This window comes from Primulina huaijiensis, chromosome 16, assembly GCF_012295235.1.
Source record: "Primulina huaijiensis isolate GDHJ02 chromosome 16, ASM1229523v2, whole genome shotgun sequence".
NCBI classification, from domain to species: domain Eukaryota; kingdom Viridiplantae; phylum Streptophyta; class Magnoliopsida; order Lamiales; family Gesneriaceae; genus Primulina; species Primulina huaijiensis.
Genome location: NC_133321.1, coordinates 14,987,231 through 15,003,720, shown reverse-complemented (window position 1 = coordinate 15,003,720; position 16,490 = coordinate 14,987,231). Strand labels below are relative to the sequence as shown.

Genomic DNA, 16,490 nt, shown 5'->3' with positions numbered 1-16,490 from the left:
GTTTGTTCTTCTGCGCTTCGCAAAACGATATTTGGGTATGTGCTTTCTTTTGATTTGCTTGAATATGTTTTTTTACTTGCGGTTCATTCCCTATTCGACGCGTTCTTCCCCTTGTTTTTTTTTAATCTTAGCTTCGTGCAAAGTAGAGCTACTGTGTTTATATGTCTTTTTCTGTGCTACTAATTTTTTTTAATTTTAGGCCTCCGAAGCACCGACTGGCGCTTTTCCTGAAAGAAAAAGCCAGAAATAGGTGAGCTGGTGCTGCTGTTATCTTGTTCTTAAAATGAGCTTCTTTTGTATATGTTTTGGTTTGGTGGCTTGCTAGTATTACTTCCCTTACGTGCAGTACGCTATGCTTTAAAAATTTTGCCTTGATTGTTGTATCTATTCGAGATTTTATGCTTATATACTCTCCTCTGTTTTGTTTATGGGTTTTAACATTTATGTTTTTGACTTATTGCTCTCTTTTCTGTTGGTGAGTGATTAAAAAAATAACTGAGCTAAATATGTTGTTGGCTTTCTCCTACAATAAACCGACTTTGTCCATGAGTTTGCTTCGAGATTAGCTTCCCAATGACACGGACACAATACAAGGGAATCGGTGTTTTCTTTTTTGGTTTTTGCTTGCTATCAGTGGCTTGCGTTTTTCCCCCTCTTTGTCGTTCATATATTAGTTTTAGGGCGATTACTTAAAGTTTTTAAACAATATCGTTCGCATTTATTTAACTTTTTATAATTGGATCTCAACCAAAATGCTACAAATTAACTAACTTTATTATCGGGTTTTTTTTTTTGCAGGTCCAATGCAACAACTGAAGATCAAGAATGAAACCAACGCATAATACTACAATAATAACTAAACTTTTTATGTTTTTTAAGTACGTGCCACTCACAAAAAAACCATTGCATATATACAAATTATCATATTGTTATAATATCTACACTTTATTCCTATTCTGTAACCATACTTTAGTCGAGCAACATTTTTTTTTTAAATTACAGTATGTCAGTCAATATGCAACAAAAAAAAACATCATATATTGCGCAACAAATCTGGGTAAACACCTCAAATATTGAGGTTCGAACACCTAGTTAATAAATAATGCCTTCAGTTATGAACCCCATGCACTCTAAAACAATTAAAAAATTAGTAAATAAAATAAATTTTAAAAATAACAATACTCATCTTCTTTAATTAGTTAATTTGACAAACTACAAAATTACTTTTTAAAATTCTTAATTTAATGTAATCTCTAATTTTTCAGGATAGTTTATATTTATACAACGTGTCACGTTGAGGGTTACTAGTATTAGATAATTTTGAATAATAATGATTAATGATTATGAAATTATTGAATGTGTGCTCTTTTTTATTTTTAAATTTAAATATAAATTTGTTTAATTTTTTTAAAACTTGGACACATCTCTTATTTAAAAAATAGCACAAATTCAATATTTTATGTAGAAAATTCATATTCCAACTATTATTATCTATACTATTATATTAAGTGTGAGGACATGATAATAACTACCTAGAGAGGACACCAAATTTTTCTTTCAATTTTACCTTTATATGATATTAATATTACACTTTTGTTTTTTGTTNTCGGTCCGTATTTCCCTTGGCTTTGCTTGATTCGGGGTTTTCGCTCGTGGTTTCCCCCTGCCGAATGCGTTGTCTCTTTCGATTTTTTATGTCTTAGCGTTCTGTAAACTCGAGTGTTTGTGCTTACATGCCTTCTTCTGCTCTAATCACGGTTTTTTATGGCTAGGGTTTTAAAACAACGGTCTCCATTCTGTTTATTCACTCCCGTTTGTTCTTCTGCGCTTCGCAAAACGATATTTGGGTATGTGCTTTCTTTTGATTTGCTTGAATATGTTTTTTTACTTGCGGTTCATTCCCTATTCGACGCGTTCTTCCCCTTGTTTTTTTTTAATCTTAGCTTCGTGCAAAGTAGAGCTACTGTGTTTATATGTCTTTTTCTGTGCTACTAATTTTTTTTAATTTTAGGCCTCCGAAGCACCGACTGGCGCTTTTCCTGAAAGAAAAAGCCAGAAATAGGTGAGCTGGTGCTGCTGTTATCTTGTTCTTAAAATGAGCTTCTTTTGTATATGTTTTGGTTTGGTGGCTTGCTAGTATTACTTCCCTTACGTGCAGTACGCTATGCTTTAAAAATTTTGCCTTGATTGTTGTATCTATTCGAGATTTTATGCTTATATACTCTCCTCTGTTTTGTTTATGGGTTTTAACATTTATGTTTTTGACTTATTGCTCTCTTTTCTGTTGGTGAGTGATTAAAAAAATAACTGAGCTAAATATGTTGTTGGCTTTCTCCTACAATAAACCGACTTTGTCAATGAGTTTGCTTCGAGATTAGCTTCCCAATGACACGGACACAATACAAGGGAATCGGTGTTTTCTTTTTTGGTTTTTGCTTGCTATCAGTGGCTTGCGTTTTTCCCCCTCTTTGTCGTTCATATATTAGTTTTAGGGCGATTACTTAAAGTTTTTAAACAATATCGTTCGCATTTATTTAACTTTTTATAATTGGATCTCAACCAAAATGCTACAAATTAACTAACTTTATTATCGGGTTTTTTTTTTTGCAGGTCCAATGCAACAACTGAAGATCAAGAATGAAACCAACGCATAATACTACAATAATAACTAAACTTTTTATGTTTTTTAAGTACGTGCCACTCACAAAAAAACCATTGCATATATACAAATTATCATATTGTTATAATATCTACACTTTATTCCTATTCTGTAACCATACTTTAGTCGAGCAACATTTTTTTTTTAAATTACAGTATGTCAGTCAATATGCAACAAAAAAAAAAAACATCATATATTGCGCAACAAATCTAGGTAAACACCTCAAATATTGAGGTTCGAACACCTAGTATTACATAATAGTTACATATTTGGAATAAAATTTCATCCATAAAATATATGTGGGCCCAAAACATGCTGTCAGATTTAATTTTAAATTTTTTTAAAAAATTGTTTTAAAATAAGTGATCATATTGTTTTGTTATTATCGAGAAATTCGATGATGAGATTATTTGCATCTTTCTACTTTTATATATTATATATTTATATATTATGATATTATTTGAAGTGAAAGATAAATGATAAATAAAAAAAGATGATTTAATGAGCATTTGATCACGTCAAGTTGTTTTAATGTAGATTAGATATTTTATGAGATAATTATACATATTTTTATTCTTTATCTATGTTTAAAATAAAAAGTAATAATTTGGTATGAGTGATTCAAATAGAATATTAATCTCATAAAATCGATTTATTTTTGTGATGAATGAAATATTTAAAATATTTTTGAATAAAAAAATACATGATTATTTTGTTTAACAGGACATTCGTAAAAAAAAGTGAAAATCGACACTACAAATAATTAGCATAGGCCTAGGAAAATATACAACTCAAACATAAGAATATGAAATATAAATAAGGGCAGGTATCTTATGAGAGGATCTCACGAATCTTTATCTGTAACACGAGTCAACTTTACCGATATTCATAATAAAAAATAATACTCTTAGCCTAAAAAGTAATATTTTTTCATGGATGACCAAAATAAGAAATACGTCACACAAAATACGACTCGTAAAACCGTCTCACACAAGTTTTTTCCTATAAATAATCATTAAAACATTATCATAAACTTTAAACTAAACCAATATATATAAAAGTAGAACAAGACTGTTTAAAGTGGAATATTCATAATCAATCGATCAAATTTCCGTTCTGGAACAAGACTCAATTTGAAGGATGAGCAACGAGGAATCCGATGAACGGAAGAGTGATAATCCATGGCCGCCTCGTAGGGAAAAAGAGGAGGACATGAAGCTATGGGGGATTCTGATTTTTGGGTTAATAGGAGCTGCTGCCACCACCTTCACCGTAAGTTTTTCGCGTTTTATTAAGTTCGTGTCAGTTCATGCATTATAGCTGCGAATGGTAGAATTATTCTTCTGCGTTGTGAATCCATTTTCTTTAGTTGAGAAATTGATGCGGAATTTTCCAAGTGTCGGAAATCTATCAGCTCGGGTTTAAGGATTTCTTTGAGAATACGTGTGATTGTCATTTCGTCGGTTAAGCTTTGTGAAATTTTCCTTATAAACAAGAATGAACAAGGTAAAAGGGGGAAGTCTGAGAATGTGGTAAATATTTGTATTTTCTTTAGTAATATTAGGGTGTGACTTGTGAGTTTTCTATCTTGACCAGAGTTATATAATTCGTGAACTAAAAGTACATTTCTTAAGACTGAAAAATACTAGCTTTAGGAAAAGGAAAAGTTTTGAAACCTTTAATCTGGTTTCATGAAGAGGTGAAGCCCAATTATGAAGTTTTTTGTTGAATGATGCTATTTGTTCTGTTATTGTCTAATAAGTAATAAAATACACATTGAATTGTATAAATGAAATTCCATTCAGGTATTTAGATTTTCTAAAATACCATGCATTTGTTCGCCTCGTGCCTAAGCTCTACTAGACCTCCTTGCATTTATGCACCTTGCACCTCTGATAACTATGATATAGAATATGGGTGAAAAGATGTGGGGTATGAACATTTGTGTTCCTCTTGCAAGCCACTTGATCATTTTGGAATGTTGTAATTTGTCATTGATGTCACAGGTAACCCAATTGCGTAGAACCGCTGATTGGGTATAGTCCCAGGTGTCATTTGTTTCATCAGTTCGTCACTGGACATTTTAGATTTACAAATAATTTTTAGCAATGTACCATCATCTGCAAGGCTAGATCTTATATGTTATGACATTTGCATCCTAACTTGCTTTATTTCCATTTGCTAACCTTGAATGTCATTGAACTGCAAAAAGTTGAGCAGATCTCAATCATCATGGAGAGATGGTCGCTCTTTTCGAAGTTCTTTTCAGGAGGAGTCATGGAAAAGATATAATCGTCGCGTGCAAGAAGAATATGAAGAAGAACTTGAGAGAGTGGTGAGGAGTTTTTTCTGGCTGATCTTGTTTTTTCTAAGAAAACAATCAACTTGTACGTCTATTGTCTCTTTGTTTTCTGCAGTTACTACTCCAAAAGTTTAATATACTGGAGTATTCCTATTCCAAGAGATATATGCTGCTACTTGTTCCTATTTTAAATATTAATAACAAGTAGCATAGAAACTAGTGCAGCTGATGCTGCAAGATATTATCATCTTCTATGCAGCTATTTGATCATACTTTACATATAAAAAATAAGTATAAGAGAAACTAGTGCAGCTGAAGCTGCAAGATGTTATCTGCTTCAGGACTGTCCTTATATGTCTTTCTTGAATATTCTTTATCTTGTAGTTTGGTGTGCGCTTATTTATTTTCTGAAAATTCAAAGATGGACATAAAGTTCTCTTCTAACCTAGACGAATCTTTAGCCAAAAATGAAGATCGATGCTAATTCTTTTGTACAACAGGGCTTTCCAAAATTGTACTGAAATGATGTTAAAATTTCAAACTGCAGAAAGATTGGCTGGGAGGAGAATCAATTTTTTTTATAGGTTTTCACTTGTCTTTCTCTTATCAATTTAGGCAACGCTCAGATCTTTAAATTCTTTTTACATTTGTTTTTTCTGGTTTCAATTATTTTTTTTAACGAAATAAAAACAGAGAATAGGAGTATAATTTGTTTGCTTATTGAACAATTAAGCTGGTTCCTCCAGAAATCAAAGAAGTAAACTAATATGTTATTAAAAAGACAAGGTTTCTGAAATCTTAGTGTTCTCCGCGTGTACATTTGTGCTGAAAATTTTATGTAATTCAAATTTGTTTTATCTTGTTCATCAATTCCATGTGCTTCTTTTAGGAGAGAATTCGGCGCATGCAGAGTGTATTTAACAGAGAGAGAAATAAGTTCAAGAAGAGTTACTAGAACTGGCAAGAAAATGGCCAAGGTGCATATCATCAACACTCTCAGAGAAGCGATTGGTACTGGAATACGGATAAATCGTTTAGAGATCATGGTAGTAATTTTAGGGAGACTCCTCGAGCCACAGAAAGAGCTCCATTATCACATCACTACTCGGTACTTGGCCTTGACAGGTAATCTTTTGAATTTCAGAAAATAGATTTTTCAAATCAATTTCATGTAGAATTTTTATGTTTTTACTTTCACTGAAGTAGTCTACAGTAGTTTTATCAAATCCATTGTATGTAGTATCATTCTTATTTTCACTTAGTATAGCAGAGAATGTGTGTGTGTGCTGTTGTTGAAATTTTTGTGCTTATCCATTTCGGTGGTTTCTTTCCAAATGACTTTGATCTACCAATATTCTCACATGGAGTTTACTGCTGATATTGTTTTCCTTAAATGGAATTGCTTGTGATTTATTTTCTAAATTGTTGGCAGAATATAAATTTGCATTAAACAAGCCATCCTTAAATTCAACCCTGATTTAATCATAGTCGCTTGTGAAGAGTGGTTACTTTGCCTACCAACCGCGTATTATTTTGAACTTTCTTTCATCTGATTGCTTAGTTGCTCAATCTGCTCGACCCGTGCTTCATCCAGAGTTTGCTGAAACAAAATTCAAGGAAGTTATGGTGTCATACGAGGCTATCAAGACACAAAGAAAGAATAATGGGCAATAATAAGAAGCTTGAAAGAAGTTGCTGCTCTCTATTCCCAAGTCTCGTGAAACCGTTGGCTTGATCACCTCAACGTATATGTGATGGTGCAAAATTTTCATTTCTCCTCAGTTAATTGCAATACGAGGACGCGAATCTGTCTCATCTTTTCTGGGTTGGTGGTATTGTTGAGTGTCGTCAAGAATCAGGCTCCAGTTTTCGAGGTTGAGTTTTGCTAGGACAACTGAAGGTTGTGATGCTTGTACTCAAGCATGCAACCAACCATGTATAAAAGAGAAAATACACATTCATAACTGGAATAGTTGGGATATTAGAATATAGCATAAGACTGCACATGATACTAAATTAGTTGATTGTATATATCCTTGCAAGTTGTTTGTGTCCATGTGCTATTATTTGCGTGTGAGTGTTCATACCTTTAAAAACATAATATATATATTTTATTTAAAAACTACTTAAAATATATTTAGAATTAAGAAAAATTGTTCACTCCTGCCGTCCATTCTCTCTTCACGGTGGAATTGTGATACGGGACCAACGATCTTTATCATTCCAATACTGGATCCATGGACAGCTAATAGTGCACGTGACTGGTTCGAGTCGAATGATGAGCTTGTATGAGTGACCCATTCAGCAAATGATACAAGTACTCAATGGATAAACTATGGTCACATATTCAACTATGATGTATGGATGAGTGATCAATCAACACATGTGTCATGTGCTGAGTGGATATGGATACTGCTCATATGGATAGCATCCATCAAGTCGCAATATTGCAACAAAAGACTAAATGTCTTGTTGATCGATCCCTCCATCTCTAGAGAGGTGGTGAAGATTTTGAATGATCATGAAAGACCAATGTCTTTATGTGGTTCCTTCCTACCACATTATGAATCAAAAATAATATGGACAAATAGCTAGCAATTAGCATATTCTTTATTTTTCCCATATTATTTTGTTTTATTTCGTTTATGTATTCCATAGTCATCAAGTGTTTAATGGTATGATGACCTCAATTTACATACTAATTAACCATCATCAATTTTTTTTTGGTGAAGTGTGTGACTGATATTTAATTTGGTCATCTGGGTCGTTTTATGTTTTTTTTTATACCAAAAATCAGTATGTGAAAATTAAGATTTTTTATTCCAAAATACGCTAAGCAATGAAAACCTACAGCAACACTTATTTTTAAATGTAATCGATTTTTGTGATACAAATTCAAACTGCCAAAGAATGTGTTGTATTCATCATAAGAAGACTATGCAAAATTCGATACGCAATATGTATGATAAAAGACAAAAACTTGTATGAGACGGTCTTACGGGTCGTATTTTGTGAGTCGGATCTCTTTTGGGTCATCCATGAAAAAGTATTACTTTTTATGCTAAGAGTATTACTTCTATTGTGAATATCGGTAGGATTGACTCGTCTCACAGATAAATATTCGTGATATCGTCTCACAAGAGACCTACGCCTGATAAAATACTAAATAATAACATTCTTAAAATGTTGTTAAAGACAAAACGACCCAAGTCCGATTTTTCGATACCAATTATTTTGATATAATAATCATTATAAGAGCTGGGACAATTCAACGATAACTATTGTGAAACACGGAGTTGAATATAATTGTAGAACGACTATTCGGACTTTCTCCTTTTAACAGCTAATTATTCATGTACTGAAACGTGTTGATTTAATTGTACAGATTTATAATGAAGAGTCTCCCATCTAATTTAATCCTATTTTGTTTTACAATTTATTATATATTATAAATCACAAATATATTTACTGATTATTTTTATTTTTATTTTGGACATATGTAGTATCATTTATTAAACTCGATGACCATGTGCAACGGATCACGTGTTGTGCACGACACCATTGTTGGATCTATGGACTTCGTGTTGGAATCCACTTGATCCAACGGTTCTACTGTGCATAGTAGAGGATTCGGGTTGATGACCTCGGATGTTAATATTAATATCAGTCATATTTTTATTTAATAATTACAAAGTTATTATTTTTCACTGAAAATATTCTAAAAATCATTATCCATAAATGTATGTTTTTTTGTGCAATAATTGTATATTTTAGGAGAGAAATTGAAGAGTGACGTTTAAATTATTGTACGATTTAAAATATTATAATTATATTGTTACACCAGCTATAATTTTTAATAAAATGACAAACGTTCAATCATGCAATGCTCGTCAAAAGTTGAATCCAAAAATATATTACATGTTTTGTTAGGTTTTCTATGTATAACATATGTGTGTGTGTGTGATATATAACATATATATATATATATATGCCTTGTCAAAATTTGTTACTTAATTTCTATATATATATATATATATATACACACATTAAGATAGACATCACATTTTATTGGGATCATCCTCGAGTATATACTGTCGGTGGTTCAAAAAGGCAGCGAGGCTGTTTTCGACATTTCACAGCCTTTCAAAACCAACCATTGAAAGCAGACAGCACGATGTGAGTTGCAAGCTGTACGGGGTTTGTCATATTTTTTAAAATTAAACGTTTTCTTTTCTTTAAAATGTTCGGTTTATTAAATGAGAGCATTTTTGTTTCTAATTAAAAATATTAAATTTGTCGTTTTTCACCAAATTTTTAGGATTGTTACAATAAGTATGTATGTATGTATGTATCTATCTTAAAAAGTTATTAATATACATTACTTTTTATAGGTGAAAAGTGTTTAATTTTTCATAAAAATTAATATCAGACAATTTTAAATATTAATTTTATGAGATAAATTTACTATCCGATCGAACTCATGAAAAAATATTGTTTTTTACGTAAAAAAAAATATACATTACTTTTTCTAGGTGAAGAGTGTTTAATTTTTCATAAAAAAACATATATGAGATCATCTAAAAAGTTAATTTTATGAGAATAAATTTTTTACCTGGTCAAACTTGCGAAAAATTATTATTTTTAGATAGATTCAACTCGTCTCATATATATAAATAATAAAAAATACTCTTAATTTTTTATGCAAATAATAATATTTTATTTTTATTGCAAATAAAAATATTATTTCTGTCAAGTGAATCCAGTGTAACACTCTCCCACTGATTTTGACTCAACAAGTTAAGGATAAATTTTCTTATTAATTAATTATGTCGATGCCATGGGTAGGGATGTGTTGATGTCAGTTTCTAAAACTTGTTATAATAATAAATTAAGTCTAAATCAATGAATTTTTTTTATTGACAAAAACTTGTGTGAGACGGTCTCACAGTTCATATTTTGTGAGACAGATCTCTTATTTGGGTCATCCATGAAAAAGTATTACTTTTTATGCTAAGAGTGTTACTTTTTTATTGTGATTGTGAATATCGATAGGGTTGGCACGTCTCACAGATAAAGATTCGTGAGACCGTCTCACAAGAGACCTACTCCTTATTTAAACCCAATTTCGCACCATAAGTTCACACCAAGGATAATATTTAGAATATAATGGTAAAAAGTACAACAAATATATCGTACAACAATATTTACAACAGCTATATTGTGAGATTTTGCTATTATATCATGAATTTTGGTATTGAATTTATCGTGAAATTTTGATATATGTGATTTTTATATTGAATTTTTTATTTTATAAAAATTATTGTATAAATTTGGTTGTACTTATAATATTACTATTATATTTAATACATAGCTTGGAAGTGATGAGTTTTGGTTTTCACATTATATTTGGTTTAGCGGAAATTATGTCAATATTTACTCAAAGTAAACACATGATTAGCCAACCACCCAAAATTCTAAGTTTATTTGCAATTAACGCCTCCACCTTTTTTTTACCAAATGGGAGACTTGGTCTTTGAATTGTTTCCTGACTTGAGAATCAACAAACGTTATTTTTTATTATGCACTGAGTAAATTTTCAGGCTATCTTAATAGTTTACAACCAGTAAACCGCACTAAAAAATTCTTATCGACATGATCATCCGAAAAAGTGTTTATATGAGGAAACGAACTACTGATCACTGGCCAAACGCTCATATACTTAGCCAATGAATTTTATGAATTCTTCAAATAAAATTTAATGCAAAATCATAGAAAAACATGATGGAATTTTTTTTAATAAACACTAATACCCCTAAATTTGCGATGAATGTATATTAAATTTTAATATAAAATATAATCATAGATATCATTTCAGTAAATCAGTTGGCTCGATTCATCCTGAAGTAAAAAAATATTTTTGACATTAAAGATAAAATTACCAGTAAAATATTTTTGACATTAAAAATCAGTTCGGTAAGACCGGCTCAGAAAATTGACCAGTAAAATGATCTATCGAATTTTTTGTGTATGTATATACACATATTATTATTATTATTATTATTATCCAATGAGATAAAATAAAAACATTTTTTCCAGCAATTTTTGGTTTCCCTCTTCTGCATGCAGATCAAGCAGCTAGGTTTTGCATGATCCTCACATGCACCAATTAAAAACTCCGAAGAAAATTGGAAAATCATCATTTTCTCCAGGGGTCAAAGGTTAGTGAATGCCACCATTTAATTTGCGATTTATGCTCATTCAATTTTCACTAAATTTATTATATATTGATGAATAGATGCTGCCATTCATACGCGCAATGAGTTAATTTGCAATGGCAAAGGAAATTGAAGTTTCCATCTTCCCCTATTAATTATTTGATTGATTGCGCTTCGAAATTTCAGTCAATTATGCGTACCCTTCGCCCATTTTTTGTTATGACGATTAAGAAATATTAAATCGGCCTTTTTCTATTAAAAAAAAAATTCGAATTTCTTTGCGATTACTGTTATTATTTTCAAATTTGAGCGATGAATATCTGCCATACTCAATTCAAAATGCAGCTGTAACTGGGAAGATTATTGTACTACAAAAAGCCAATTTCCCACTTCTTCTTGTCGGAATTTTTATATATTTTTTCTGTTTTTTTTTTAAAAAAAAACATAAGGTCTTTCTGTATTTCACACGATTTATTCATACCTTGTCGTTTCCAAACGTGAGGGAATTATTCAAATAATTCGACTAATATTGGTTTCTTTCGTATTTTCTTGTTTCTCGCAGGTGTAAATTTAAAATCAAGATTTTCTTGGTAAATCGATTTTCTTCTCTTGTTTTTTTGTGGAAACCGAAAGGTGGGCTGGTGGTGATTTTGACACACAACGTGCTTGTGTCCTATTTTCTGTGTTCATGATTAGTTTTCATTAAAAATAAAATAAAATTTTAAATCCAAATCAAATACGTGTTGAGCTATTACCCTTTGAGTTCCAATTTTCGATTTTTTTTCACCGCTGTGAAACGTAATATCTGTAGATTGGTATGCTTCTGCCATTATTGTACAGTGTTCCAGTCGAACAACACCCTGCCCCCACATCATGTCCTTTTCAGTTCTTTATCTTGCAAGCTGTAAATGAAGCATAAGGACTTTTTGTAATGTTCTTATTCTCCCCATTTGATATTTTTCACCTCAAAAAATAGGAAAGATAGTTTAATAAATTGTAGTAATTTTTGCTTCCGCTGTGGGATTTCAGTTCCCTTGTAATCTCCATACGAGTGTCTGCCTAAGTTTCAGACGCATAAGCTTCTTCTTTCTTCACACGAGTCCATCGATCTTTCTCTTCGCCTTCTATGCTCTGAATCTTGGTGTCATTTGAAATGAAGTTTTTGTAGCATTTTTGTGGGCTTTTCCCTTTGTATTCTGGTATTGCTTGGTCAAATACCCAAGAAAAAAGGGCTCCATTTAGCTTCAACGTTTTGGTGTTTCACCAGCATTCGATGCCATTTCATGAAAACCATTCAAAATTTAACTTTGGGGGGCATTTTTTGAAACTTCCCATCTGGGATTAAAGCCATCACGTAAATAAGTGTAAAAGATCCTGATTATATATACACTTTTGACACATTTCAAGAAAATCAAACCAAACCATTGTGGTACAATGGCACCATCTTTGTATTGGTGGGAAAAGGAAACTCACAAGGGCACCCCTGTGGTAGTAAAAATGGAGCATCCAAACAATTGGTCAATGGTGGAGCTAGAATCCCCCTCAGAAGAAGATTTCATGTACCCCAACGGCCCTGTTTCAAAGGGCGGCCGCAACAAGAACGCCAAGCAGCTCACTTGGGTTCTTCTTCTAAAGGCCCACAAAGCCGCCGGATGCCTCGCATCGATTGCCGCCGCATTCTTCTCCCTCGTCTCCATCATCCGTCGGCGCGTCTCTGCGGGAACGACGGACTCCACCGACACCTCGGACGCCGAGAACCCCGCCGTCAAATCCAGATTCTATATTTTCATCAAAGTATTCCTTGGTCTATCTTTAATCATGCTTGGTTTTGAAATGTCTGCATATTTCAAAGGGTGGCATTTTGGGGCTCCAGATATTCAATTGCAGTATCTGTACACTTTAGCTGATCCTCTAACAGTAAAGGGTGTGTTTGATTCATTTTACACGGGTTGGGTTTTGATCAGGGTTGAGTATCTTGCTCCACCGCTCCAGTTCTTGATCAATATCTGTATATTGCTCTTCCTTATCCAAAGCGTGGATAGGCTAATACTTTGTTTGGGTTGTTTCTGGATCAAATTAAAGGATCTCAAACCAATTGCCAAACAAGACCTTGTAGATCTTGAGTCGGGACATGGAGGTGGTTACTTTCCCATGGTCTTAGTTCAGATCCCAATGTGCAATGAAAAAGAGGTACCACTCTCAAATACATTTCTTGTTTCTCAATAATTTGAATCTAAACTTGCTAATAATGGTCCAAACAGAGCAATGTACTGTTCTATTCTGGTTTCCCGATTAGTTTAAAAGAGTAAATCTTGTTAGTTCTTGACTTGTGACAGGTATACCAACAATCTATCGCTGCTGTGTGTAATTTGGACTGGCCCAAAGGGAGATTATTGATTCAAATTTTGGATGATTCGGATGATCCAACGACCCAGATGTTGATTAAAGACGAGGTTCATAAATGGCAGCAGAATGGTGCCAATATTATATACAGGCACAGGGTTATTAGGGATGGATACAAAGCTGGCAATCTGAAGTCTGCCATGGGTTGTAGCTATGTTAAAGATTATGAATTTGTTGCTATTTTCGACGCCGACTTTCAGCCTACTCCGGATTTTCTTCAAAAAACTGTGCGTCATTTTAAGGTACTCAATTCATCTCTAAGTTTGAGTCATCACTTTGGAATGAGTACTTGAACTGGAATATATTAAATCTGTTATCTTAAATTTCCATAGTTTCCATTCATAGAACGTGTTGCACTTCGTAAGTTCATTACCGTGTCTTTTATTTTCATTATTGTTAATGCATCAAGCAAGAGGGATGGCTCATGGCAGTGGCTGTGTCTTCTGAAATATGATAACCAAATATAATTTCGACCCTTAAAATTTTCAAGTTTTTGTTTTGCCCCCACGAACAACTTTTTGGTTCCGCAACTGATCATGGCAGGGCGGGCCCATGGGGAGACCAAGACTTCAGAGCTGACTGCCGTCTCCATTAGTTGCTACTTGCGTTGTGGCCATATGTGTTAGGTTTTAATTTTTTCTGATATATAAGGAAACAAAAGACGTGCCTTGGTTTCAAATTGTAGGATAACGAGGAACTGGGATTGGTTCAAGCGAGATGGTCATTCGTGAACAAGGAAGAAAATCTGCTGACAAGGTTGCAGCTCATTAATTTAGCTTTTCATTTTGAAGTGGAGCAGCAAGTCAACGGCCTCTTTCTAAACTTTTTTGGGTTCAACGGGACAGCGGGTGTGTGGAGGATTAAGGCGTTGGGAGAATCAGGGGGATGGTTGGAGAGGACCACAGTTGAGGGCATGGATATTGCTGTCCGAGCCCATCTTCATGGTTGGGAATTCATTTTCCTTAATGATGTTGAGGTAATTAAAATATTACACTCGTATATTGCGTTTCGATGGAAACAATATGCTATGGGGTTCTGCATAATTTGCTTTTGAGTGTTGAATTTGGTGTTAATGTGTAATGGAATGTGTTATTTGGAGATGATAGGTGAAAATTGCCATTTTGAAGCACCTTGGTCAAAATTAAAACTAGATTTAATTGCATTGTTCTATGTGAGTTTGCTAATACAATTTGAATTTTTCAGTGCCAATGTGAGTTACCAGAATCTTACGAAGCATACAGGAAGCAACAACATAGGTGGCACTCGGGGCCGATGCAGTTGTTCCGTCTCTGTTTGCCAGCCATCATTCAATCAAAGGTTTGTGTTAAAACTATGTGCTGTGTTGTACAGTTAAATTTTTTGCTCATCGTATAGCAATTAATCTTGTTTGCTTTCTAAATTTGGTCTCTATTTGCAGATCAGCATTTGGAAAAAAGCGAACATCATATTTCTTTTCTTCCTGCTACGAAAACTTATACTCCCATTTTACTCGTTTACTCTATTTTGCATCATTCTTCCGATGACCATGTTCATCCCAGAGGCAACACTTCCATCCTGGGTTGTTTGTTACATTCCAGCTGCCATGTCGTTTCTCAATATTCTACCTGCACCAAAGTCGTTCCCCTTCATTGTACCTTACTTGCTATTCGAGAACACAATGTCAGTTACCAAGTTCAACGCCATGATCTCTGGTCTTTTTCAACTTGGAAGCGCATACGAGTGGGTTGTCACCAAGAAATCCGGCCGTTCATCGGAGGGCGATCTCATATCCATGGCTGAAAAAGAACCGAAACCCCATCGAGGCAGATCGGAGCCAAATTTAGAAGAAATGCAAGTGGAAAAACGGAAAGAAAAGAAGAATGATTCGCGTAAAAAGAAGTATAATAGGATATATACCAAGGAGTTGGCTCTAGCTTTCCTTCTATTGACAGCTTCAGCAAGAAGTCTATTATCTGCTCAAGGTATCCATTTTTACTTCTTGCTCTTTCAAGGTGTATCGTTCTTGCTCGTTGGGCTAGATTTGATCGGCGAACAAGTCTAGTTATGCAAAGTCATCTGGTTTCATATTCATACCAAGCATGTAAATCACATAGACTTCCCCTACGGAACGCATCACCTGTGAGTCAAAAATGCGACCGCTGATGGCATTGCGTTCGCCGTACAATGTGTCTCGGAATCAAACGAACCAGAAGGGAACGGTGATGTTCATCGTCATGGAAGATTTCCTTTTCTTGTTTTGTAATGTTGGGTTAAATTTATTTTATTAGATTTTTTTATTTATTTTTGGGTGATATAATATTCTTTTGTAAGAAGAATTTCTTGGAAAATCACAACACTGAGTTCTTTCATTGCGGATGGGAAAATAAGAGATTGATTGAGCCTTTTTTAAATGACATATATTATGTTTCATGGAAATACAAAAATATGTATTTCTCAATTTTATGATCATATTTTTTCGAAGTGTTTTTGCAATGTTTATCTTAAGGCAACGACTATTTCGGTCATGTTGCAGGGGACTTCAATAGCATTGATGAATCGGACACACTTCAAATAAATACTTTTGGGTGTAATAATAATTTTAGGAGTTAAACAAAAACTTGTGTGCGACGGTCTTACTGTCGTATTTTGCGAGACAGATATCTTATTTGGTCATTCATAAAAAAATATTATTTTTTATGTTAAGAGTATTATTTTTTATTGTGAATATCGATATGATTGACTCGTCTTACAGATAAAAATTCGTGAGATTGTCTAAGAATAGCCTTACTCTGTTATACTCCAACGGTTGCTGAAATACTACAACTTGCCCACATATAACCCATAACTAAATGGGCCCAAATGTCATAATATATATACTTTTTGAAAACTAATAATACATTTTTTATTGTATAAATAGTGAATAAACGGTAAC

General features: G+C 33.2%; 2 protein-coding genes across 9 annotated transcripts; both read left to right on the top strand.

The window, feature by feature from the left end:
- Nucleotides 1-3,734: 3,734 nt before the first annotated feature.
- On the top strand, nucleotides 3,735-7,008 carry LOC140961167 (uncharacterized). 8 transcript variants are annotated; one of them, XM_073419486.1, is made up of 6 exons: nucleotides 3,735-3,931; nucleotides 4,666-4,707; nucleotides 4,872-4,994; nucleotides 5,462-5,545; nucleotides 5,851-6,086; nucleotides 6,556-7,008. In XM_073419486.1, the coding sequence occupies exons 3-6, from the start codon at nucleotides 4,900-4,902 to the stop codon at nucleotides 6,633-6,635; spliced, it is 495 nt and encodes a 164-aa protein (XP_073275587.1). In that variant the 5' UTR covers nucleotides 3,735-3,931; nucleotides 4,666-4,707; nucleotides 4,872-4,899; the 3' UTR covers nucleotides 6,636-7,008. The 8 variants fall into 8 exon arrangements, 6 of the variants coding, with proteins under 6 accessions (XP_073275587.1, XP_073275586.1, XP_073275592.1 ...); XM_073419485.1 differs by having other exon boundaries at nucleotides 6,523-7,008; XR_012172300.1 differs by lacking the exon at nucleotides 6,556-7,008 and having other exon boundaries at nucleotides 5,383-5,545; nucleotides 5,851-6,473.
- Nucleotides 7,009-12,130: 5,122 nt separating this feature from the next.
- LOC140961414 (probable xyloglucan glycosyltransferase 12) lies at nucleotides 12,131-15,959 on the top strand. The gene is made up of 5 exons (XM_073419915.1): nucleotides 12,131-13,366; nucleotides 13,513-13,821; nucleotides 14,265-14,555; nucleotides 14,783-14,896; nucleotides 14,997-15,959. Exons 1-5 carry the CDS (start codon nucleotides 12,611-12,613, stop codon nucleotides 15,618-15,620), a joined length of 2,094 nt encoding a protein of 697 aa, XP_073276016.1. The 5' UTR covers nucleotides 12,131-12,610; the 3' UTR covers nucleotides 15,621-15,959.
- The last annotated feature ends 531 nt before the right edge of the window (nucleotides 15,960-16,490 follow it).

Bases quoted from the DNA above. Each gene is read 5' to 3' on its own strand.
- LOC140961167 (XM_073419485.1), top strand. From the start codon at position 4,900: ATGGTCGCTCTTTTCGAAGTTCTTTTCAGGAGGAGTCATGGAAAAGAT. The intron at 4,995-5,461 runs GTGAGGAGTTTT...TTTGTACAACAG, and splicing joins AAGAAGAACTTGAGAGAGTG to GGCTTTCCAAAATTGTACTG. The intron at 5,546-5,850 runs GTTTTCACTTGT...TGCTTCTTTTAG, and splicing joins AGAATCAATTTTTTTTATAG to GAGAGAATTCGGCGCATGCA.
- LOC140961414 (XM_073419915.1), top strand. From the start codon at position 12,611: ATGGCACCATCTTTGTATTGGTGGGAAAAGGAAACTCACAAGGGCACC. The intron at 13,367-13,512 runs GTACCACTCTCA...GACTTGTGACAG, and splicing joins CAATGTGCAATGAAAAAGAG to GTATACCAACAATCTATCGC. The intron at 14,556-14,782 runs GTAATTAAAATA...TGAATTTTTCAG, and splicing joins TTTTCCTTAATGATGTTGAG to TGCCAATGTGAGTTACCAGA.